We start from the raw sequence: 24,667 nt of genomic DNA, 5'->3' as shown, positions 1-24,667 counted from the left end.
ATTCGAAACTTATTTTATTGTCGGTTATATAAATTCAGGCGGTATTCAGTTAGATTTGGCTGATGGACCTTATCGCTATGCAAAATCGTAATTTACAAGTTTATGTTGAATTGAGTAAATAGCTAAATTCGGTAAATAGAGAATTTATGTCCCTGCAATGGTTGCCCGCAGCACTTTAATAATTTTCAAGCACTAATGATTGAGTTAATTAAAAGCATCATAGATAACATACGTAAGTATACAACCGTCAGTAATTAGATACAGTTAAATATAATATTTTAAATAAAAATATATGTTATATATTCCCCCTTGAATTATAAATTTATTCCAATATTATTTAATTATTGAGTTTTTAATAATGTTATTAATTACTGAATTGGTTTTGATTCCATTAATTAGTTGAAAAAAAACTGAACTAATTAATGTTTAGTATAAAAATATATATGGGATATGTATTATGTTGGACTTTAATTTCAAATTTTTCGTCTGCAAAAAAAAAAACAAAAAAAAAAAGAAAACTCATTGTTTAATTGTTCAAATTCATTTTTGACTATTTTTTTAACTTCCAACACTGAAAAATTGATTCCTAGACATGTTTCAAAAATGCTCTCCAAAGATGACTTCTTAATTTTAATAGGGAGGTCTTCCTCACCTCAATTATCCATTTTTTCTTCAGCCCATGGCAAAATCCATATCTCGTCATAAGATAATAAAAAAAATTTCTATATATAATTTTTCGGTGTTAAAAAAAATACTCGATTTTTAGGCCCACTCTAATATATATATATATATATATATATATATATATATATATATATATATATTATTATATTTTTCACCATTTTTAATATTAATTTTTTTAATACACGTTTATTATTCATTTAATGCAAAAATCTATTAATTTTTCTTTGTGTGGTTGACAGTATATTTTTAGTTTACATATTATAATTGTGTTTAAATTGGAGACCACAGAGGACAGCAATCCAGATCGAAATGAATGATATTTCATCGGAAAGGTAATTCAATTACGCGTGCAACGGTACTAAAATCTTTTCGATAGAATAAAAAAAACTGAGTTACACCTGATGAAATTTCAAACGAATTTCGAGATTCAAATATGACAAGTGAATGGAACATGAAATTTTATCCAGCTGTAACTCAACTATTTTTCATTCAATCGAAATAAATTTAGTACCGCTACCCACTTAATTGAATTATGTTTCTAATGAAATATGACTCATGTCAATCGGGATTGCCCTTCACTCAGGGCGGTAATTTAAGTGCAATCATGATTTGAAAAAGTGAAAAATACAGATAAATAGGTGAATAGTTAAATAATAGAAAAAATTGAAGAAATATTTTCACTATTAATTGATGCCATAAAAATAAAAATAATTTGAGAAAAAATTAATCAAACTAAGAATAAATGAAAATAACAAAATTTTGAAAAGGACCAAATTAAACGCAAATCACGAACACCCTGTATAAAGATTGAGTGTACTAATAATGGCTCCTTATAAGATGGTCGGTCTTTGGTATACCTGTATGTACAAAAATGAACTTTTCAGCTTCAAATTGGGTATATTTAAAGGCATTTTAAGAAGAAGAAAGAAAAGATTAATAACTGTAAATTATTGAATAGGATATGATACAGCCATTTCATTTAGAATTACATGTACAATTTAAAAATTCAAAAATATTTTGTTTGTTTTGTTAGTTGTTCCATTGAAATCACCAAAATTCGTGAATTTATATGGACGTATTTTTTGTGAAATTAATTTTTTACAAAACGTAAATTGAAACATAATTGTAAGTTCATTAAAAAATTGATCTAATTATTTGAAGAAATTAAATATGTGAAGTTAATAATTTTTAATAATATTTAAAGAAAAATATTTTCAAAAATGAACATATTTTGTAGTATACTATAACATATTAAAATTTCAGCAAATGACGCGGTTTTAAGAGTGATTTGGTCCAGAATATCCCATATTACATACATATTTAATTTTATAAAACCGGAACATAAATTAAATCATTTTTAGCTGAAGCAAGGGAGTATTAATTTATTTTAAACCATATAATAATTAAAAACTGCTGTAATGGACTTTGAAAGATTAATTAAGTTAAGAATTTTCAATGTGTCAGACACAGTACGCATTGTATAAACGTTTTTTGAATATTATTTCAAAGGGAAACAAATAATAAACTTCTCCCAACCTAAAATCAAACTTATTAATGAAACAAAATCTAATTCAATAAAGCAAAAAATAAACAATACAGCAAACTAAATAACACAAACCAAACAAATAATATCTTTAACAGACTGAATTTAGTATTTCGTAATGTTTTACTTGCTATAAAATTCACAATAACTGTTTATTTAATATTTAAACTTAAAACCCCTTTAAAACAAATATCAGAAAGGAAATTCAGGTGCAAATTCATGTATATATCACTGAGATAACGACGATATAAATTAATAAAACGAATTTATTTTACCTAAGCCCGAACAGAATTGAGTTCATTTTTATGATGCAGATAAAGTTAATATACTTCTGTGGCATAATAATTAATATTACGTGCGCGCCATTTACTTGGTGTTATTTCAGGACGATTCTATGAATTTTCAGCGAAATCACGCATATATCATAAGGTTTACCATAAAATCTTTGTGCGATGTGAAATATGTAAGAATAATTAAACGCAAACTGTCCCATATCGCAGTAAATTTAACGAACGTATTATTTTAATGACAAGGATTTTTTTGAATACAAATGTTTTGTACGAAATTTTATCGAAATCGGTCAAGGCGTGTCGGATATTTTATCGTGTTTCCATGCATATTTTGCGTGCATAATGTATATAATATTCTGAAGAAAACGTTTCTGAGACATACTTGCGTATATTCGTTCCCTTTTCCTATTTATATTCAATTAATATTGTAACGTGAAATTATTATTAAATTACAGGCAGCTATTTACATAAAAACATAGCAATTTTGCAAAGTACAAATGTATAAATTATTGTTGTGTCAGGATGTTCATATTAAACAAACCGTTAATAAAACTAATATTTTATTAATATTTGTATTTTAAAACATCATTTTTGGTATTAAAATTTGCAATACGCACGTACATATGTTAAATTGAACATGCACACGTATCCGTTGCACTTTTATTTATGTATATACAAATTAAAAACAATAAAATATTAACAAAAATGTCTGTTTCGTATGGTAAATCCCCTGCGCCGGCCAATCGGATCGTTTATCAAACATAAAATAGTTTCACAAGCAAATCGCGGCGTAAAAATTAACGAGGAACAAACAAAAATTCGTAGAACGTCAGAAGAAACGTTCAGCACCGAATACCGTGGGGCGGAATAACAGATTCCATAAGTCCGACCCCTTAAGTGAAAAAGGATGCGACGCAGGAGGGATGAGACAACTAAAACCGGGAATTCGAGTGGTAAATTTTTAGGCGTTTGCGGCGAACAAGCAGCGGTGAACAATTTGAAATATGACCGTAATCTGCGACACTTTCTAGAATGCTCAAGAATTCCGGCTACGACGACTCAGAAATCTGCACACTGTTTTTGTTTAACTTAATAGAGACATCAAGACGTATTTAGAGTGGCGGAACGGATTCGAGACGTTGCGACCGCACAATTTGGATTGCGCAGATGTTCTTGTGCGGGGTTAACTTTAATCCTTGCACTTTTAAAACTTACGTTCTTCCTCCGCGTGGTTCGAAAGTTTATGTCGGTGGGCACAAAAAAGGAACGTTCGAATTCGGACGTGAATAATTTCGTTCCGGATATCGGCGATATTGGGGTGGAGGGTGAGGTCGTAAAAAAGTCTTAAAAAAGTTGAATTTTTCTTAGTTCAATTCATAAGCAAACACTCAATAAATGTTGTTTGAGTTGTTTGTATGAAACGTCAAGAGTTTTGCTTCGTGAATCGTGCACGAGTGGACTAGGACAAAAGTGTATCGGGGCAATTAGCTAAATGCACTAATATTAGATGTTACCGTGGCAATCCTTGCAAAGTGAGGATTAAACTTGTAGTTACTATCTTTAAAAATAATCCAAACACTAATCCCGCTCTAAGACGGCAATTTATCATCGCGAAACACAACACTTTAATACATAACAGAAATCTCCTGGCTCATTTATAATAAGGGACCTCGTACGGAACATGAGCCCAACATCACGGAACAAAACTCTTCGCAAGTCGGTTAAAGTTTTTATTAATTGTCCTTTATTTTAACGCCTAATTAATTAATGACTAAGTTAATCCTGTTCGGGTTCATTCATATTTAAAGGTGGTTGTTAACGTTGATAGTTCCAGTGAAAAAATAATGAGAGCCGATTACGACTGACTTAACTTCAACCATTACTTTGTGCCCGTACAATTTCAATTTTAAATCCGGCTGTAAGTCATTGAGGGCAATGTTCAGGAATTATTCATTGTATTTTATTTAAACGAACGAAAAAAAAAAAGACGCAAACAACTATTTTACTTGGAACTGCTGGAAAGTCCTTTATTTATGTTTATACATTTGTGCCGCTCTGTTATCTTAAAAGATTATGCTGACGGTTTCGTGAAATGGAAGCCGCGAACAAACTCCAGCCAGTCGCGTTGCATTTAGTTTTAAAAAATGTACATAATCATTAATCTTCTTCTTGCCTTGAAAAGGGTTGGCCAATTTTTTATAAATTTGCTGAATAACGCTCCTGTTATTGAGCATAAAAGAATGGGAGCTGTTCCATTTTTCTTCATTATTGGCCATCAGCAAGTACAAGGGCAATTCAATAAGTCAAGTGTCTGAACCAAGTAATTTACGAATTTGTATTAACTGAAACAATTCCGGAGGCCGCCTTAAAAATCCGGGCTAATCTCAGTCAAAATATTGCGTCATCAACAAAAAAAAGGCGCTTCGAAAGAGATTAAAAACGCCCGTTAATTTATTACCATTATAAATAATGAATTTTTGGTAACTGACAAGTATTATAAAAGTCATTATTTCAAATTTATTTTAAGACTAGGAAATTTGAAAACTTTTCATTGACATCATGTTATTACCGATGGCAAAAGACGAGGAACATAATGAGATTTTTGTTCATCTGTGCATGAAGCTCCTGTCAATTTTCGTCAAAATAAAATAGCCAATGCAACGTAATAATTTTTTGGTTAGGGTTGTAATTAGATGACAATGCCCTTGTTTCCTTTGTTATCCTTTGAAAAACTAAAACATGAACTAGTTTATAGATAATTTAGATATAGTTATACCGCTATTAAAATGTAAATGCCTTATAAAAGTAATACAATATTATAAATTATGCAAATTTACCAATTTTCAATACACATTGTAAATTATATTAATTGGCCACACAAGCATAAATTGAATATAGGAAAATAAAAATAAATTGCACGTAAGGCAAATTTATAAATTACACAGTATAATACAAAAAACAAAAATTAACAAATAACATATTCGTCATTATTTACATCTCAAAGGGTTTTTTTAAAGAGAAATACCAAAGCACTGAATGTTAATCGGGTTCTATAAAAATAACATGAAATTCAACAACTAAAATTTTATTAAAAACCTGATAAATTTATTAAAAAAGATATATTTGTATATATAAATTCTATTGGTGAAAGATTAAAAAATATAAAATTTTTTTCAATTTAAGATTTTTGATTTAATTCGTAAAATACTAAAATATTTAAAAATATATGGGATTGAATTGATATATTATTATATGAAATTTTCTTGTTATTAATGTATATGATAACAATCATTTTATATTGCCAGTTTCAAATATTTAATATTTTCTATATAATTTAAACGATATACTATACACTAAATCTAAAATAGATGGTCAAAATTTGGGAGGCTGAACACGTCCAATAATGAAGAAATTTCAACATTATTTTTCTAAAATTTTATCTGAAGAAAATACAACACAAATTTAAATTTTCACCGTATTTAATAATTTTATTATACAAATTTTAAACGTGAAAAAATAATTATAATTATCTTCCATTTAAAATTTTTGATTTTTGTCGTATAATATTAAAATATTTAAAAAATATGGACTTGAATTTACATATTATTTTAAAAAAAATTCTTGTTTTTAATATTTAACACTTCAAATTTAAATTTCATCCACCGTATTTTGTAGTAGTGAATATTTTTTTTTATAATTAATGATATTATTATTTTAATGTCAAACTACAACACTTTATTGGTGAAAGATTAAAATGTAAAAAAAGGATAATTTTTTTAAATATTTTTGACACTTAGGTTGTAAAATATTTCACAAAATATGGGCTTAAATTATAATTTATAATAAATTTTTTATTGTCAGTTTCTTCTGTCAATTGTAATTTTCCCTAATATTACAATATACGTACAATATTAATTTAAACGATATAACAATATTTATTATACACGATGTTTCTAAAATTGATTGTCAAAATTTGGGAGGCAGAACACGTTCAATAATTAAGAAATACTTTTTATAAATTTTATCTGAAGAAAATACAACACTTCATATTTAAATTTGGTGTGTAATATCCTAAAATACATACCTACAATTCACTCTAATAAACTTATTCCAATAATGTTACAATATTCCCCTTTCTCTTGTCCTCATTTCAAAACTATCAAACTTTTCATATTCTTTACATACTTTAGAAAAGAAAAAGTTTTAATGTTTGAAGAAATTTAAAGTGATTCCCATACAATACAAATTCAAATATATATGATAATTTACTTGTGATTAGTTAAGATAATTAAAGAATTATTATTGTAATATACATAATTTTCTACCAATATGGTCACTCTATTGAATTATTATTTGATAAATTAGGGGTTTAAATTTCTATTTATGGTGGAGCACCGAAGAAGACACAGACAAAAATAGTAATACACTCGATTCTAATTTAATCGAGTAAATTAAATAAGAAACATCGGCGTAAATTCTGCCGATGGCACAAGGCGAAGTACGAAAACACGAAACCTAAAAGTGCAATTTCGAAACGTTTCAAACGTCTGTTGATCACCAATGAACCGAATATATCTTCAAAATTGATAAAACCAATAATAAATACAATTAATAATACAGCCTTTGCCTTAATTAATTTTACGGCAATTCGATGAAAGCATGTCACAACTTCAATTATTCATTTCCATTCAATTTCCATTGGGCCGCAGTGGCAATTAATTATTTCTGTAAAAGTGGATTTGGCTCATAATCCGGCGTCCCGAAGTACACAAGATTTGAGATTATTTAGGAGGGGACACAAAAGGAAAAACGCGTGAAAAAGATAAATCGAAGCAAATTAAATTAAACGATTGTTTGTTCAAAATAAGGCATTCGGTTCGGGATTTAACGTCTGCCCGGGAACGTTCATTTTATTTTTCGACGGAGCCTTTTTTTGCTGTTGTTGTAGGTGAAATTCGACAAGCAAAATGTGCTTTCATCAATGCGCGCAATGTGGTAGGGGAAAACTAAATTAATAAGTCGGAAATAAAACTTTCCCGTTTTTGTGTTGTGGTATTGTGGAAGTTTTTTCTTTTTGACGTGTCGTCTCTCAATCTGTGTATGTGTGTGGGACGGGGCGGGGGTGTTGAGGATTCCCGTGGCAAAATATGCATGTAAATAGTTTAAATGGCGAATGTGCGAGTGGGAAAATTAATTTGCGTTCACGTGTTGACGGATAATTAATAAATATTTTAGATTCGCGTATGAGATTCTTCGCGGTTACGCCGAAATTAGATGCGCGTTGAAAAACCTAATTTAATAACAAGTTTGTTATACACCAACACCTAGCCATTCCATGATTTATACACTACATGCATAGTTAACTAGCAAATTTGCATCCCTTCCAAATAATGTCAAAGTAAAGGTAACTGAATTAAAATTTATTGTGTTAAATGTGTAACAAACATTGACCGGGCAGCCAGGCATTTTCGACATTGTTTTGGTCGGGACACGATGAGCTGTTTAGGCGGTTTGACAATTAGACAGCGAACACACGCGAAGGGTGAATAATTATTTTTGGCTTTTAATTATATCTGTCTTGTACTACGGTAATTGTAAAGAATGTTCACGTCACACTTTGTGCCATTATCAAAAACTGTTTTGGTGTGTCTGTTTATTAAATTAATATGGTCCGTCTCTTTTATATACACGTGCATCATTCTGTTTGCTCCAACACAAAATTCTATGTTTATAATTAGTTTTTTTACTCAGTTTTGCTTTAATAGTTGACACAATTAATTGTTTGTTTTATATAATTTTAGACCAGTCTGTGGACAAAATTTAAGCTTTTCTTCACAAAAAATAATACACTCAGATCTATGAATAATTTACGTTAAGTTTTGTTAGACCACAAATTTAAGTAAATTAATTTAATTCATGAAAATTTCTCAAATTAATTATTAATGAATTTTGTAATATACTGAGTCAAAAAATCATTAATAGTTTTGTGTTTTCAATATTTATTGTAACACATAAAATTTACATTTTTTATATTCTTTTATTTATTTTTGGCATTCAAAATTTTTTGTTTAGTAAAGTGAAATAATTTTTATATTTTTTAAATCTCAAAATATCAAATTAAATTATGAAAAGAACAAATTAATTAAAAAAAAAAATAATAAATTTTATATAATTTATTTTTTTCTTACATACTTTAATAAGGTAAAAAATATTGAAAATTATGAATAATTTATGTTATTTTTTAGGTCGCAAATTTAAATAAATTGATTTATTTCAAGAAAATTTAGCAATTTAATTAAGAATTAATTTAATAGCATATTAAAATGGGAGGAATAAATCAGTAGAAGGAATTAAATTGTGTTTTTAAAATTTATTATAACACATACAATTTATTATTTAGTATTTGATTGAGACTCAAAGGGAGCTTCAAAATTTAAAATGAAAAGTTCACTCATACACCGTATAGTCGAGATATTTATCTATAAAACTATTATATATTTTTGCCATTTTCCATTTTTTACGTAATAAAAAACAGTTTAGTTCTAAAGAGAGGGTGAAAACTGAGATTGATCTTCCAAGAACACAGTAGTCTTTTTTTCTCACAGCATAAATTTACTTGTAGAACGTTGGCAAAAAAATTATTACAGTGATTATTTTGTTAAATAAAAGTTACTTTAGTTACACAGAGTTGTTATATTAAAGTCACATTAAAAACTTAAATTACTCTTTCCTAACAGAAAAAATATTGGCAATAAAAAATGTAAATAAGTTGTATTGTCCTCATAGGTCATAAATTCAAGTAAATCGATGTTTGTGAAAACGAATTAAATTAATTATGAATATACTATGGTAATTTTGAAACAATAGATGAATAAAGGGAATTAAATTTTGTCACTAAAATTTATTTTACACCCAATAAAATCGGGCCGCAGTTTATTAATGTAAACCGTAACTAGACACATTAACATTAACATCATTTAACAAAAATACGTAATGAAACATAATTATAAAATATTAAAATTAAATACTATCATTTTACCATTTAATTATTCAGTATGAATAACCAAAATTTATAATTAAATTAGATCGTAGTGAAACTATGTTCGATTTAGGCTTTGTGTGTTTAAACTTTAGACTGCAAAAAATTGTGCTGAACGATGTGAAACATCATAAACGTACTGTTTACTAATTATCACACCACATAAAAAAAATATAATAAACAGTTAAACCCTTTGTGTGTAAAGGAAAACCGCATAAAACAAAAAATATCTCGATATAAAATACAGGTTCCTGGTTCTATAATGAAAATTTTTATACCAGAAAAATAAACTCCACTATAAAATAAATTATATGAAACCCCAATCATAATGCCGGTTTACGTTCTTTTGTCCCGTCGTTATATATTTTAACAGTTCTCGGAATTATGGTTGGAAGTTTGGTTGAATATAATCCCTCCACGTCGCCGAAAAAAAAAATAGACTGCGTAAACAAGATTTTCTGTTTCATTAAATTCGAGGGTTTATATCCCCCCCGACTTGGACCAGGGAATTGATCGATTGAGTGATACTTTTTGCCAGTCCCTTGTTATTTAAATTCTTCCGTTTCCTTAAAAAGCACGTCGTTTTAGAAAACAAATCACTTTGGGGGGCGTTAATATGGTTCCGGTTAAAAAGTCATTATTAAATAAAACGATCAAGTCGGTTTTTATTGCTTTCCGCAAGTATTTATCGGTAGTCCATCGATGGAAAGTGTCATAAAAATTTAACGAATTCCAAAATCAACCGGCCAAATTCGTTTTATAATTGTACACAATAACAAAGTGTTAATTAACGTTGAAATACCAGGAAACCACTTCCACATGAAGTGGTTTGAAAAAGGCTTTCGGTGGAAAAACATGCGCGTGTTAATTAAACAATTTCTATTAAAGACGGAAGTTTATTTTGCAAATTGATTTTTGTTTTGAGAAGTTCGGCGTCGAAGGGGCAAAACACCGAAAGGAAAACAAAACGTAAACCCACAACACGGGAAAACCGGGGGAATCGATGGATTTGACAAAACCGAATTAAAGTACACACACGGTATTTTTAAATAATTAGTGGGAAAATATGTTATACCATTTAACTGGTCGTACACGCGGAAATGCGTGCTCCGCGTAGCAAAAAATTTTTGATCTAATTTAAATGAAAAACAAACGGAAAATTCAAACCTGAATTATAATTTAAATAATTAATTTAGCATTGAATGGTATGCGGGACCTCAATAAATGCGGAATAATCACGTTGACTCAGTTTCACATAAACACGAAAATAAATAAAATCGAATTATCTCGCGATGGTAGAATGGCTGTTTAATTTACCAGGTTTTAATCAATGTTTTTGCAGAGGGAAAAATAAAACGGGATGAAGAACGGTGATTTGCAGCGTGAAATTCCAATTTTACGGATAATTGAATAAGGAAGCGATAAGAACTTAATAAAAAATATCAGAGTCTTGCCAAAGCTTTTTTATGTACAAATTCATCTGCACTTTTGGGATTGCCGCTAAATTAACTGGTTGGGGGGGACCTTGGACAGACCGGAAATGTCTTTAAAGCGGTCAATTGACATTAATGAACGCCACCAAAAAACTGTGCACATTTACCCATTTTATCTACTATAAAACTTACACCGGTATTTATGATCTCCGTTGATGGCAATATTCATTAGTTCAGTAACGTTAATAAAAAATCGATTAATTTCGTTTCACGAATATATTAAGGGTCCATCTAGTTTTAGGGATAAATCCATCTGCACTGTTTAAAAAGTTATTGAAAAATCAATTGTGCTAATTTAGTTTGATGAATAAATTAAGCTTTCACCTAGTTTCCATAACAAAATATCAAAGTCTTGCCAAAGCTCTTTTATGAACAAATTCATCTGCATCTTTGGGATTGATGTTAAATTAACTGTTTCCATAAAACATATTAAAGTTTTGCCAAAAATTTTTTTAGGGATAAATTCATCTGCACTTTTTGAAAAGTTATTAAAAAATCAGTTGGGTTAATTTGATTTGATGAATAAATTAAGCTTTTTATATTTTGTATAAAAAATATGAAAGTCTTGCCAAATCTTTTTTATGGACAAATTCGTTTAACCTTTTGGGATTGGTGTTAAATTAACTAAGTTTTCATAAAAAATATTAAATTTTTGCCAAATCTTCTTAGAAATAAATTCATCTATACTTTTCAGAAAGTTGTTAAAAAATCAGTTGTATTAATTTGATTTGGTAAATAAATTAAGTTTTCACCTAGTTTCCATAAAAAAAATCAAAGTCTTGTCAAAGCTCTTTTATGGAAAGATTCATCTGCGTCTTTCGGATTGATGTTAAATTAACTGAGTTTCCATAAAAAATATTAAAGTTTTGCAAAAACTTTTTTAGGGATATCTGCACTTTTTGTAAAGTTATTAAAAAATCAGGTGTGTTAATTTGATTTAATGAATAAATTAAGCTTTCACCTAGTTTCCATAAAAATATAAAAAGTCTTGCCAAAGCTCATTTATGGACAAATTCATGTGCATCTTTGGGATTGATGTTAAATTACCCGAGTTTCCATAAAAGATATTAATGTTTTGTCAAAGTTTTTTATCTACACTTTCTGGAAAGTTTTAAAAAAAGCAGTTGTGTTAATTTAATTTGACGAATAAATTAAGCTTTCACCTAGTTTGCATAAAAAATATGGACAAATTCATCTGTACTTTTTGAAACGTTTATCCGATTGTGTTAATTAGATTTGACGAGCATATTAAAGATCCGCCTAGTCCCCATAAAAAGCTTTTTTATGAACAAATTCTTTTGCACTTTTGGGATTGGTGTTAAATTAACTGAACGAACAGAACGGACTGGAAATATTTCTAAAACGATCAATGCACATTAACGAAGACCACCGCCAAAAAAGTGCGCACATTTACGCAATTCATCATCTGTAAAACTTATACAGGTATTTATAATCCCCGCCGATGGACAACCTCGCCGTCGTTCAGTTAAGTAACGTTAATAAAAAAATCCGATTGTGCTAATTCGGTTTGACGAGTGCATTAAAAATCCATCTGGCTCCCAATTACGTCGTTATCACGCCGAACCGGGGAGGTTAGGTCCAAAAGGTATTATCAAGTTGTTAGCCAAACAAAATATTAACCTGTGTCTGGGGCGTAATTAAATTTCTGAACGCGTATTCAAACCCGCCGAATTGGTGATTAATAGAGATTGATATGCTTGTCAGGAGGTACTTGTGGCCAAAACAAACTTTTCCATTTTAATTAGCGGACCCGCCAATGAAAACTTTTTCCCAAATTCAATGAACATTATCATTAAATTCCTTTTTTTTTTAATACCTGAGTCTCTCAATCAATGCACGGGCATCCTGAAGGTTTAATCTCGCGGACAGCGTTCCACCTGTGCGCTTTTTTTGTCGGACTGTATGGGCAACTATTACGACAAAATAATATATATGAAAATTCGCCGCAAGTGACACTAATCCGGTAAATGTTATGAAATATTCGCATTGTATGCATGTAGAGTAATTTATGGTGTTATTCAAACAGTACATTAGCAAATAAATATTTGATTTCATTTGTATTTGTAATTCCGACGGGTCCTACGGATTTTAGCGTTACGTTTATCCTGGGAATGATTAATTGTTTCATACACATACATGCGATTAACTTTATAGGGTTGTAGTGAATTTACTTTTGTTTTGCCATCATGTCAGAAACATAATCATTTAGTAACACTCATGAATATTTTATTTATACTTATAACTTGAAATAACTAATGGGTTTATTGCCAGCTACTAAATCCACTTTAACAATATTGTTTCGAGCATAATTAAACTAAATGTAACGAAATTCGGTACTCCAACATTGCCAAACTGTACTCCATTAAATGGCTAATGAATTGTTTACAATGGATATATAAATTATGTTGCTGAAACTCTATAATAATTTTCATTTCAAAAATATCCTACGCCAAATTATGGATGAAAATTATTTATAAATATGTATGTAATTCCACTACAAATTTGTATTATACTATTTAATTTAGTAGAAAAGTTGAAAAATAGAATAATAAACAATTTAATATTTTATAAAACAAATTCATTTAACCATAATTTAAAACAAATAAAATTATTTACAATGCAATTTATAGTAAATATTTGTTAATTTATTTTTAGAAGAAATAAAACAAATTCAAATAAGCATAATTTAAAACAAATAAAACAATTTATGGTTAAAGATATTTTTTAAAAATATATGAATTATTTATAACGAAATAATTTTTATTAAACAATTTACCATTAACAATTTATTACATAAATACATAAAATTAAAGTCATATTTTTGAAACATACGTTAATAGTTCATAAGATATGAAATAAACATCAGTAAGAAAATGGGTGAGTGAATTTGTAGTAGTAAAATCACACGCAAAACTTGGTCGAGTTATAAACAGTTCTTCTGTACTGTGCATTAATCTAATTCACGTTACGTATATAGCACATAAAACAAACAATATTTCCACAAAACTGAGGCGAACTATAAAATAATTTATAGACAACTACCTCGAATTTCGTTTTTGGGCATAAAGATGCGAAAAGCCGTTCGCTTTTTTTATGAGATACTCATGAATTTGATATCGACTTTCTTTTATATCCTCCATGCTTGTATAATGTAATCAGGCATGCCGAGTTTGTTCCGAAATATCCGATATATTTGGATAACGTGATCTACTTAAGCGAGCTTATAAATATTAATACGATGCAATTACATTAACAATATTGTACACGGCGTTCCATTAAAAACATTTATCCCCACATAAAAGTTTAAAGTAGCATAACTTTCATAAATAATTTTTATTCTAAAAAATGACAATAATTATTGAGTTTAGTCAGTATCTAAAATGTTTATTGTTTTAGTGATCAACCTAATATTATTCTTTGAAAAATTGCTGCTCTTTTATTTTTCAATGGACAAAATAATAACTAACTAATAACTTTTTACTTTATGATTTTTCTGCTTCCTGTAAATTTAAATCGATTATTTATTGGTAGTATTTTGCTTATTATAATTATAATTATTTAATCACTAGTCGAAGTTAATCCTTAAGAAAAATTATAACTCTGCATCACCAAAACCGATAAAAACAAGAAGAATTGACTAAAATTTTATGGCTAAATAAGTCATTAGTTTCCTATATTATTAAATTTAGAGAAACTGACTTTGAGTGGTACTTCAAAAAACTTGAAAGATAATTCAAATGTCAAAAAAATCATTCTTCTTATCGTCAAGCGAAATTAAAGTCAACCTGAAGAAAATGAAACTTGCTGAAATTAGTTCAAGGACTGTGAAGAAGATGGTTAATGCTTTCTACTAAAAATGTGAAAGTCCAATTTTGACTTGATTAGAATCACATTCACTGGACTTGGAGAGTTATAACTAAAATATTTAATATTTTAAATTTATGACTACAATAATAACCACTACTGTATATTATTAAAATTATTTTTGATTATTTTTTAATATAAAAACGATTTAAATTGAATGTATATTATTTTTTTGTTTGATTTCTTTTTAAAATATCAGACAGAAAAGTTTATATCCCAAGATAAATTATATACATAGACAAAACATAATTAAAACACATTTCAAATAAAACATGAGAAGTTTTTAGTCAAAAGTCTAAATTTAATTGCCTTATATTTGGAAACCGGTTGAGTCTATGCCACGGGGATGGGCCAAAAGTGTAAAGAAAAAAGATTATTATCCCATTCAAAATTAAAGTTGCTATATTTATATCCAGCTCAATTCAGAAAATATATATAACTTTTTATAGAATAAGAATATAGTAGTTTTTATAATACACATACTTTTCTGAAAATTAAATAAAATTGTAATATTGTTAAAATTATTTAAACTGATTCTTGATTCATTATTACTTTTAAACCGACAAAAACAAAATTATGAGACTTTTCATTTTGAAATTGTTTTGAATTGAATGTAGATTATTTTTTTGTTTGTTTTCTTTTTAAAATATCAGACAGGAAAGTTTATATCCCAAAATAAATTGTGTACATAGAGACAACATAATTAAAACACATTTCGAATAAAATATATTACATTACTACAAATGAGTATAATGTATGTTTTTGCTTCTTTCATCTCCAACAATATAAAATATCTTTCTGTACAAAGACCTGTAATGTTGTTTTTAGTTTATTAAATGATTTTTGTGATATAAAGGGAACATGCTTTCCACACCTTTTTGTGGGACATGAAAAAACTCCAGACGCATGATGACCACAAAACATCGAATATAAGCGGCTTAGTGGAAAGATATTTTTTAATATAATCCTAAAATTTAATTAATATACATGCAAATTTTAATTATTTTGATAATATAATATTCTTATAATAATTATAATAATAAAATTATTAAATAAAATGTCTGAAGGAAATTTAATGTGGTATTTGAGGAAAACACATACGAAATAAATCAAAATGTAAAATTTACTGTAACACGTTATGCGAATCCGATGAAGTGGAAAACCGAATGAATGTCTAGATATAACAATTTCCCAAAATATCATCTTGACACTTTACAAATGTATAATGTAGTCTCCGCGGACGCGCGCTCCTTCTTGGTATATATTTACATGTCAAAACATGTTACAGTGTCACTTTGGTAAAATTAATAAAATGAGCAAATCATGTACCTTCTCGAATTAACCTTTCTAACACTAATGAAATTTTAATTACACACGTCATCATATAATGGCCATATAATCCTCTAGAAATGATTCGTATAATTTAACGACACTCTTCGGCCTCTCGTTTCCATGTGGAAAACACGGATCCGCCGACTGCACTACATTTACACAATGTCACGAAGTTTGTCACTGTGGAAAGTTTAAGGTATTTCGGACGGCCGATAAATCTGCGGAGATCGACAATTCGGAAAGAGATTATTGCGGTTCAATTAAAATTCTAATTCTGGACCATTAACATCGATTTTCCAAACCCTCGATACCCCTTACGTATTATTATACGAGTGTGTGTGTGTGTGTTATTTAGGTCACTTAAATTGGCACTTATATTTGATCATTAAATTAATGCGACATTTAACATCCGCACAATCCAATTATTTAACTACACATTTTCTTAATGGCTCACTAAAATCCAACGCCAAAATATTTCCGGGAAACAAACACAGTTTTATTCGGCAAAACGCATGGTAATAAACTTTTACATGATTTTTCACAAAGGTCACATGCATGGTATATGTTACGACCTTTTGTCACACGTCTGCATTCCGTATCATTTCGCAGATAAAGACCAAAGCTTTCAAGTTTAATTACAGGGAAACGCCTGTAAGCATGGAATAGATAAGGTAGGAAATACACTAATATGATTAGAAGAAAATCATAATCCCTAATGCTATTAGGCAAAGTATTTCAACGAACACAATTAAAGTTAGCTGTTCCTCCATGGATCGGTGCATGCGAGTTTGTTGCCGCAGCGAACCCCGCCATACCCCCAAGTCATCCCCTCACTGAAACTCGAAAGTAAAACAACACAGCAATGCTGCAGGTTTCTATTTGCTCGAATAATGGGCCATTGCTTTAGCATATAATAAGGTGAAAAACTTCCCCTGTATCGAAATTGTTGCGGGAATGTTCGGGGAAAGTTCGTAAAATTGTAGGAAAACTTGCGCATCTTGAACATAACATAAAACGTTTAAACTCGAATTTAAGTAGATCATTTGTATCAATAACAACGTTCGAAACACTGATGTAAAAACTTTCAATTTACTCTTCAATAAGTATCTAATCTTGGTGACAAGTATACTAAGTTCTATGGGTTAAAGGGTCTTTACTATATTACGTCTATGATTAAATCAGGAAATCAAGGAGTTTATTCAACAAAAAAAATTAACTTGGAAACCAGTTGGTTATAGCAACCATCAAAATATAAATTATATGAAAGACGTGGCCACAACTCAATGCGAGATAGTGCAAGGAAAATGAAAATGAAACTTAGGACGGGCGCCATTTACTTATTGGTGACCGCCATAAGTTGCGCTATCGCCGGACCAACTAAAAAAATATCATCAACGGGTTCACCACCTTCCAACGTTAAAGATGATATGAAAAATGTGAGTAGACTAATGAATGACATATTGATACTGACAATTAATGTTATTAATCAGGTAATAGCCATGATCCCCAAGGAAAGATTCTTTGAACTTGCCAACAAACATTTAAAGTACGATGTGGGCTTTCAAGCAGCCATTAAGTACTTTAACAGTTTAGAATGGCAAAGGATTTCGGATATAATAAGAAAAAATCCCGACTGGCAGAAGTTCAAACAATTTCTGACAAACTTAGGCATTGACATAAATAAGTACTTGAAATGCTTGGAGGCGTTTTTGGAGCAGGCCGAAGTTCCTCAAGACGTACCAGAAGACGCGCAGAGAGACCTGAAGCCGTTCCTAGCCGATCTGGAGGAGAGCCTGCCCGTTGCTAAAATCCTTGCCAAAATAAACGAGAGAATTATGAACAATCCACAATTCCATGTCATGTACGATGAACTGTCCAGTCCCGAATCACGTGCTTTGGTCGAAAATGTCCGTGCCATACCGGAATTTGTTCAGATGATCGCCTCGTTGAACGACATGGGCATCCAAGTCGACGACATTATAAGTGCATTCTACGTCTTCCTTGGCTGGGAATAATTTATTATTTCTAAACCACACAAATCACGACATTCTAATATACATGTAAACCTTTTGGTTTCTCTGCCTAGAAATTGTGTTAGTCAAATAAATTCTTAACGTTTGAATACTGCCTATTATTAATGAACGAAAAGGAATCAGAAGTACTAGCATATTGATTTATTTATTTGTCCCATTACAATAATTTGATTGGGGCAATATTTGTTATTGAAACATGAAAATTAAGTTGCGCTCATCATTATTTAAATGGGGATACTTTATAGTCTTTCATTCTTATGTATTATTAATCCATTTAGGGAATTACATTAATTTAATTAAAGACAAATTAATTTTTTCGAGTCGTCCCGTTTTTATGTTAATTAATTCAAGTCCGTTCCAAGCTTTTTGCAAATGGAACCTTCTTAGATCAGTATTCTTTTGTCACATACTTTATTTTCCATCATTAATTCGCGCCAAAAGCCTGACGCCTTGTCTGATGTTGGGTATATTTTATTCATTACAACTTCTGAAAGAAATTCAAATTAAAAAACACTGGCCCGCACATAGTCTAGTTATTAATTAAATTTACGCCTTTGCAGTTATATTAATAAAACAACTTTTTATATCTATATATATTTATATTTATATATTTTTACGTAATGAATAAATTTGATGTCAGTACATATTACTTGTGCCTGTGCGCCATTTCCAGAATGGCCGCCTTCCTAAGACAAAGCTTGGCCAAATCCTCCATATCAACTTGGACTTTTTCTAAAATTTTCCTGTTGGTTTTGAACGTTTTTATAACTTGATTGGCCTTCTCATAACCCTTGGCTAGATGTTTAATGGTCATGTCCCATTTCTCGATTAGCGCCTTCAACGACTGATGCTGCGTTTCAGTGCGGTCCCTCGGGCAAATTCCATCGTTGACGTGTCGATGGTAAATCGCCATGGCCTTATCAAACTTACGTATAATTTCAGGACTAAGATGGTAAGTGTTGTTTTTAAGTATCTCCTCCAAAGCTGGATGGTTGGTGCAGAGCTGGTTGATGTTCCTGCTCAGTCTGGTTATTTTTCTATTGTAGTGCGCCAAGTTGATGTGGTCGTTCATTTTCGCTCTGGCTATCGCCTCATCCAACTTACCCTCAATGGGTTCCGTTCTTGTGAAAATCTCGAGTCCTGGGAACATGTTTAATTCTTATGTAAATGAACTTATAATTTGGAGCTTATGACATTTGGATATTTGACATTCGGACGACTTTTCGTGGCAACATTGACACTTTTAGTGCAACAATGGCGGCATCACGGAAGTTAACAGTGAGGCAATTTTGTATTCGTTTTTATGATTATTGAGCACATGTTACAGGATTATCCTCGTATGTCCTTTTCACGCGTTACGACTATTTTGCGGCTGAATATTTTATAACATTGTTGTTATTACCCTACATTAGTGTTGCACCAATGCGTAAATTTTACAGTAGACACTTGATTAAATTATTTAAAGTTTTACGCTCTTGTGTACAACTGCTAAAATAACTGTGTCATATAACCGCCAACTGTTTACCGCAGTTTTATGCATAGATAACGAGATTTTCTTCGCAGTCACGACAACTTTACGTTCTGCCATGAAATTAGTGCTTGCGGAGGGTATTTGTTTTATTTGTTATCGGGGATAATAAGATAATTGTATCCAATTTCACGATCATTAGAAGTTTTCGAAATAACAAAACCATTAAAAGAAATTTACATTCATTTTACATACAGTGGTGGCCACAAAAATAGCACACATTATTATTTATTGTTAATGGGAAATGCACACCTCTAATTAAGTATAAACAAAATATTATATATTTTATTTATTACATTCTTTCTACAATTATTTATTTTGTATCTTAAATAATTTATACATAACTTACATTATTATTATCTTGCACAAAAATATTTCTGTATTATTACCAATAATTTTCTGTAAGGACCCTATACTATACCAAGAAAAGGAACTCCAAAAACCATAACGTTTCCTCCACTTTGTTTCAAAGTTTTTGTAATGTGTCTATGATCCAAATTTTTATTTGGAGGTCGACAAATGTAGCTTCTAGTCTTATTCTGTTGAACTCCACGCCAAGGATTATAATTAATATTAATTATTAATATATCTACTTTAGTCTGCTTCTAATATTTTAATTCGTCTGATTCTATAGATTTCGATTACTGATTCTTCCAATTAGTTTGTCTATAAAGGGAGTTTTTTGTTTAAACGTTTCCTTTTTGTATTTTCAATTGAATGTATTTCATAGTTTTTAATAAACTATTTTTCGATAGAGCATCTTAAGTTTTTAACAATGTCTGCAATATTTGTTTAAACCTAGATGTTTCTTGTTAATTATTATTATTATTCCTCTTCTCTGGAGTGCCATATTTCTTTCTTCTCACTGAAAGTAAGTAATTCAATAAAATAATATAAACCTTACTAAAAATAAATTCTTACCATTAAGACTATGGTTAAATAATAACATTTCTCTGGCCAACCAAATCAGAACCACTATGCATTTAAAGTAACATCTCCATCGTTTTTAGAATGTGTAACAAAAAAAGCAAAAAAAAAAATGGACAAAAGTCCTTTTATAAAATGTTAAATTTTAAATCCTGTGCTATTTCTTGAACATAGTTTTTTGTATTTTAAAACAGTTTCAATCTCTAATTTAATGAGGAAAAAACACACTAAATTATATTAATAACCATAATTATTCAAACACGAAAATTGCAAAATTGTACAGCATAAATTACATTGCATAATATTATTATGTAAATTAAATTTACTGATTTCAAACAGTACACAATGATAATTGAATAAAAGTTGCAGTGTGTGTGCGCGTACCGATTTTGTAAATATTTATACACGTTTGAGCCAAGTTACATAAATTCACCATATCCCAGTAAAGATGCGCCCGTCAGTATCCATGTTAAAAACTTAATAAACGTGTGCACTGCAGCAGCACTAATGCACTAATTGTAAATATAACGCCGTATAGGACTTTAAATTTCAAGATACATGATCGTTTTGAAAATGTACGAGTTTATTTTATTGTTTAGTTGAAAGATAACAAGTGCTCTAGACGGAACATCGCGTTTAATTTTGAAACAGAAACTTGCTCCTAATTATATCAGCTAAACAAGTTTCGTTACAAGAAAGCGACTGTATCAAGCAGACAGCTAAATTGTCTTAAGCTCGTATTGAAACATATTTAGTCCTTTTATGTCGCAGACTTATGGCAATTACTTTGGATTGTCTCCAATTAAATTATTTGTCAAAAATTGTTTAATGGAAAATTTATGCGGATATAACATCAGTGTTTAAACGTTACAGCTTTTGAGAAAAAAGTGTTTCGTGAAAGTCAATAACTTCCAATTTAGTTTACGGTTTATTTCCCTCATATCACTAAGATATATTCCGCCGTAGTTCGAGCAACTTTTATACGATATTTTGCTTTTGCACGGTCGTACACAGTTTCTGAAACTGTCTCGATAAATCACACGGAATTATAGAAAAATTTATAAATACACTTTTGTAACAATAACTTCGTTCTTCGCCTGACACGCTGAACCCTCTTTTTATGACATCAAACGGATTTATTCTGCAGTTTTTGGCCTGCCAACCTGCCTAAATTTGTTCACTGTTTTACAGGGCCGAACCGTCGATAGCACACACAAAAATGTTTGCCGAAGATGCCCCGTACTAATGGACACTTGCGTTCCAAATGCTTTATAACATACAAATAAAAATATAGTGCGGCAATAAATCAGCGGAAAACAGGACGAGCTTAAAATATTAAGTTCCGTTTCAACACAAATTACACGACCATTAAAATTTAGAAGAGTTGCCAAGAATCACAACAAGACATAACATTCAAACTGGGTTTGAAATAAGACATTCGAATATTGAGAAACTAATCATTGGTTCATTTTAAGCTTAGTCTGGTCCTGTACGATCGCACAGAAAATAGAAGGACTGTCAGAAATGGAACACAATAGTCCCAGTGGGAGAACTGATGAAACCTTCTGATAAGTCTTAATCTTATATTCACATATTCCATTGTAAACAGTGCTTTCATAAAAAGATAATAAAATAGATGAAATATCAAGTATTTCGCTTCTAGATGTTTTACCATACGAATTGAGGTATCAATATAAAATTTCAGTTATGTGAAAACTGTTTCAGTATATACGTTTTTGTTACACTGTGCAGTACATAAAATAATATGTTTAATACACTTTGTTATTATTTCAAGAAGATTACGTATTGCATAATAATCTGTATTATACGTTAAGGGACAGGAAAATTTTTATCCCTTGTTCAATCTCCCTTTTGTGATATTTAAATGATGCGTTCAAGATTACTTCAACTATACTTTTAAAAAATATATACCTATAAAATATGTAAATAATAAAAGCTCAGTCAGGCAAGGTAAATCTCTCAAAAAATATGTGTAAGCTCTTTCAGTAGCTTCATGATGATATATTGAATTTCGTTTTTCCTTTATTATTTGATATTGAATTTAATTTAAGAAAAGTTTCTAATTGAATTCAATGAACACTTATTTGAAGAAGGTCTAGCACCTCGACGGTAATGAAAGTAATTTTCGTAGAAAAATTATCCGGGATAATTTGTGGAGTGTTTACTTTTAATCAAATTGAAATAGTCGGCAAACTGTCTTAGCCGACCTCAAAGCAGTTGTACCCAAATTACCGGAAAAATTTAACTGAGGCGTCTCATCCTGCTTCCGTGCCGGATGTAAGGGCGTATTGCGGACAATTAAGTTTTATAATTACACAACAGGAATTCGCCGGTTTTCCGTGGATTAATATAATTGAAGGAAACTTTAATCTGGACTGCCAATAATTCTCCTTGCCCGAGATAATTGTCTAGGTGAGGTAGCGATTGTAAACATGGCAATTTTCAGGGCTGGAAAGGCGCTTGAAAATTCAATTTAAACGTCCGAACAAAATTGAACTTTGCCGTTTAATAAACAGGAAAAAATGCAATAATAGATGTGGCCAACGTGGGGATGGAATGCCAATGTTGACCAACTTTTATAATTTACACACACCAACAACAATGGCCGCGGATGGCGTGAAAATTCTTCGTGCCACCCCCACTTAGAGAAATCATCGTACAGTAAATAGCATTTTCTTAAATCCGCTATTGTAAAGTACAGATAGATAATTTTCCCTTGAATTTCCATTTAAATCGTCGCACAATTCCGGGGATGAGTTTTTCCCCAAATCTAAACATTTCCATATAAGTATTCGGCTCCGATTTTAAAATATTTCTAGTGGAAAATACGGGAGTGTGCCCGTAAAGAAAATCTTGGCGTAGAGCGTACATAAACCACGCCGAATTCCAAACGTATTTAAATTTACATCTAGATACAACGTATTTACCATAAGTCGAATGATTCGTTACACTCAACTTCGATCTTATCTTTGCATATCTGATGGATTCGAGACATACTGAAGTACTCGCTTATAATACACATCATTTCTCAAATTGCCATAAAAAGAAACTGTTCCAAAGTAACATTGGAATTTATGGCAACGGTATCGAGTTTAGTAATGAGCTTAGCCCCATAAATTCGAACACTTTACTTTATTTGAAAGATGCTTCGACAATTTTCTTTCATTATATAACACTTGAGAATTACACTGTAACCTACTTTGGAAACTTTATTTAATGTAATTTGAGAGGCAATAAACGTTTTCATAATTGTGTTTTAGTGGTTAAATTAATTTTAAGGATGTCTGCGAAGAATATTTTTTCGATAGCGGAGTTATTAAATCATATTAATTACAAACTTGCTACTTGGCCGGAGTAATTACAAAGTTTATGAAATTTTGTAACTGTAAGGTCACGTTCTTTTTATTACCGACAAATTAATTAGCCTTTAAGGAGCCCTTTTTATATATTTATATATTTTTTTCATCAAACTCCAATTTGAACCTCATCACAGCTTTTTCCAAGGCTTAGTAAAGTTTTCAAAGATATTCATAAAAATTTATATTAAATTTAATTATTTTTATTGTAATAATTCTGAGGGGTTTTCAGGGGATACAACACAACTAAAAATTATAAATAATTTATTTATTGTACATAAAAATGTCTAACCCGCTTATGTATCACCGGCTTTTATTTTTTAGCTTACATTTATGACTAATTATTATCACAACTTTCTAATAGTAAATAAATACAATTATAAACTTACTTTCTAGCTGGATCTTATTTTTTAGCTTACATTTCTAACTAAGAAATTATTATCACAACTTTTGTGGTAAATATATACAATTATAAATTAACTTTCTAGTGTCTAAAATAGACTTTAAAAACTAAAAACAATTTCTTATCATTTCCT

General features: G+C 30.0%; 3 protein-coding genes across 4 annotated transcripts in view; 1 reads left to right on the top strand and 2 right to left on the bottom strand.

Annotated features, from left to right (window-relative positions):
- The window catches only part of LOC126266430 (uncharacterized), a 203,072-nt gene that overhangs the window by 136,377 nt on the left and 42,028 nt on the right, over positions 1-24,667 (bottom strand). The window lies entirely within an intron of this gene.
- On the top strand, positions 17,541-18,388 carry LOC109595132 (uncharacterized). The gene is made up of 2 exons (XM_020010432.2): positions 17,541-17,702; positions 17,757-18,388. Exons 1-2 carry the CDS (start codon positions 17,550-17,552, stop codon positions 18,279-18,281), a joined length of 678 nt encoding a protein of 225 aa, XP_019865991.2. The 5' UTR covers positions 17,541-17,549; the 3' UTR covers positions 18,282-18,388.
- The window catches only part of LOC109595134 (uncharacterized), a 53,379-nt gene continuing 47,593 nt past the window's right edge, over positions 18,882-24,667 (bottom strand). Inside the window, exon 2 of one of the 2 annotated variants that reach the window (XM_020010433.2) lies at positions 18,882-19,439. In XM_020010433.2, the coding sequence (XP_019865992.1) occupies positions 18,946-19,371 (426 nt within the window). In that variant the 5' untranslated portion in view covers positions 19,372-19,439 and the 3' untranslated portion in view covers positions 18,882-18,945. Of the gene's footprint in view, positions 19,458-24,667 lie in introns of both variants that reach the window. The other variant, XM_049970334.1, reaches the window with a different exon arrangement.

The sequence above is a fragment of the Aethina tumida genome, chromosome 1 (assembly GCF_024364675.1).
Source record: "Aethina tumida isolate Nest 87 chromosome 1, icAetTumi1.1, whole genome shotgun sequence".
In the NCBI taxonomy this organism is placed as follows: Eukaryota; Metazoa; Arthropoda; class Insecta; order Coleoptera; family Nitidulidae; genus Aethina; species Aethina tumida.
Note: the sequence above shows the minus strand (reverse complement) of the source record. Positions and strands in the feature narration are given on the sequence as shown.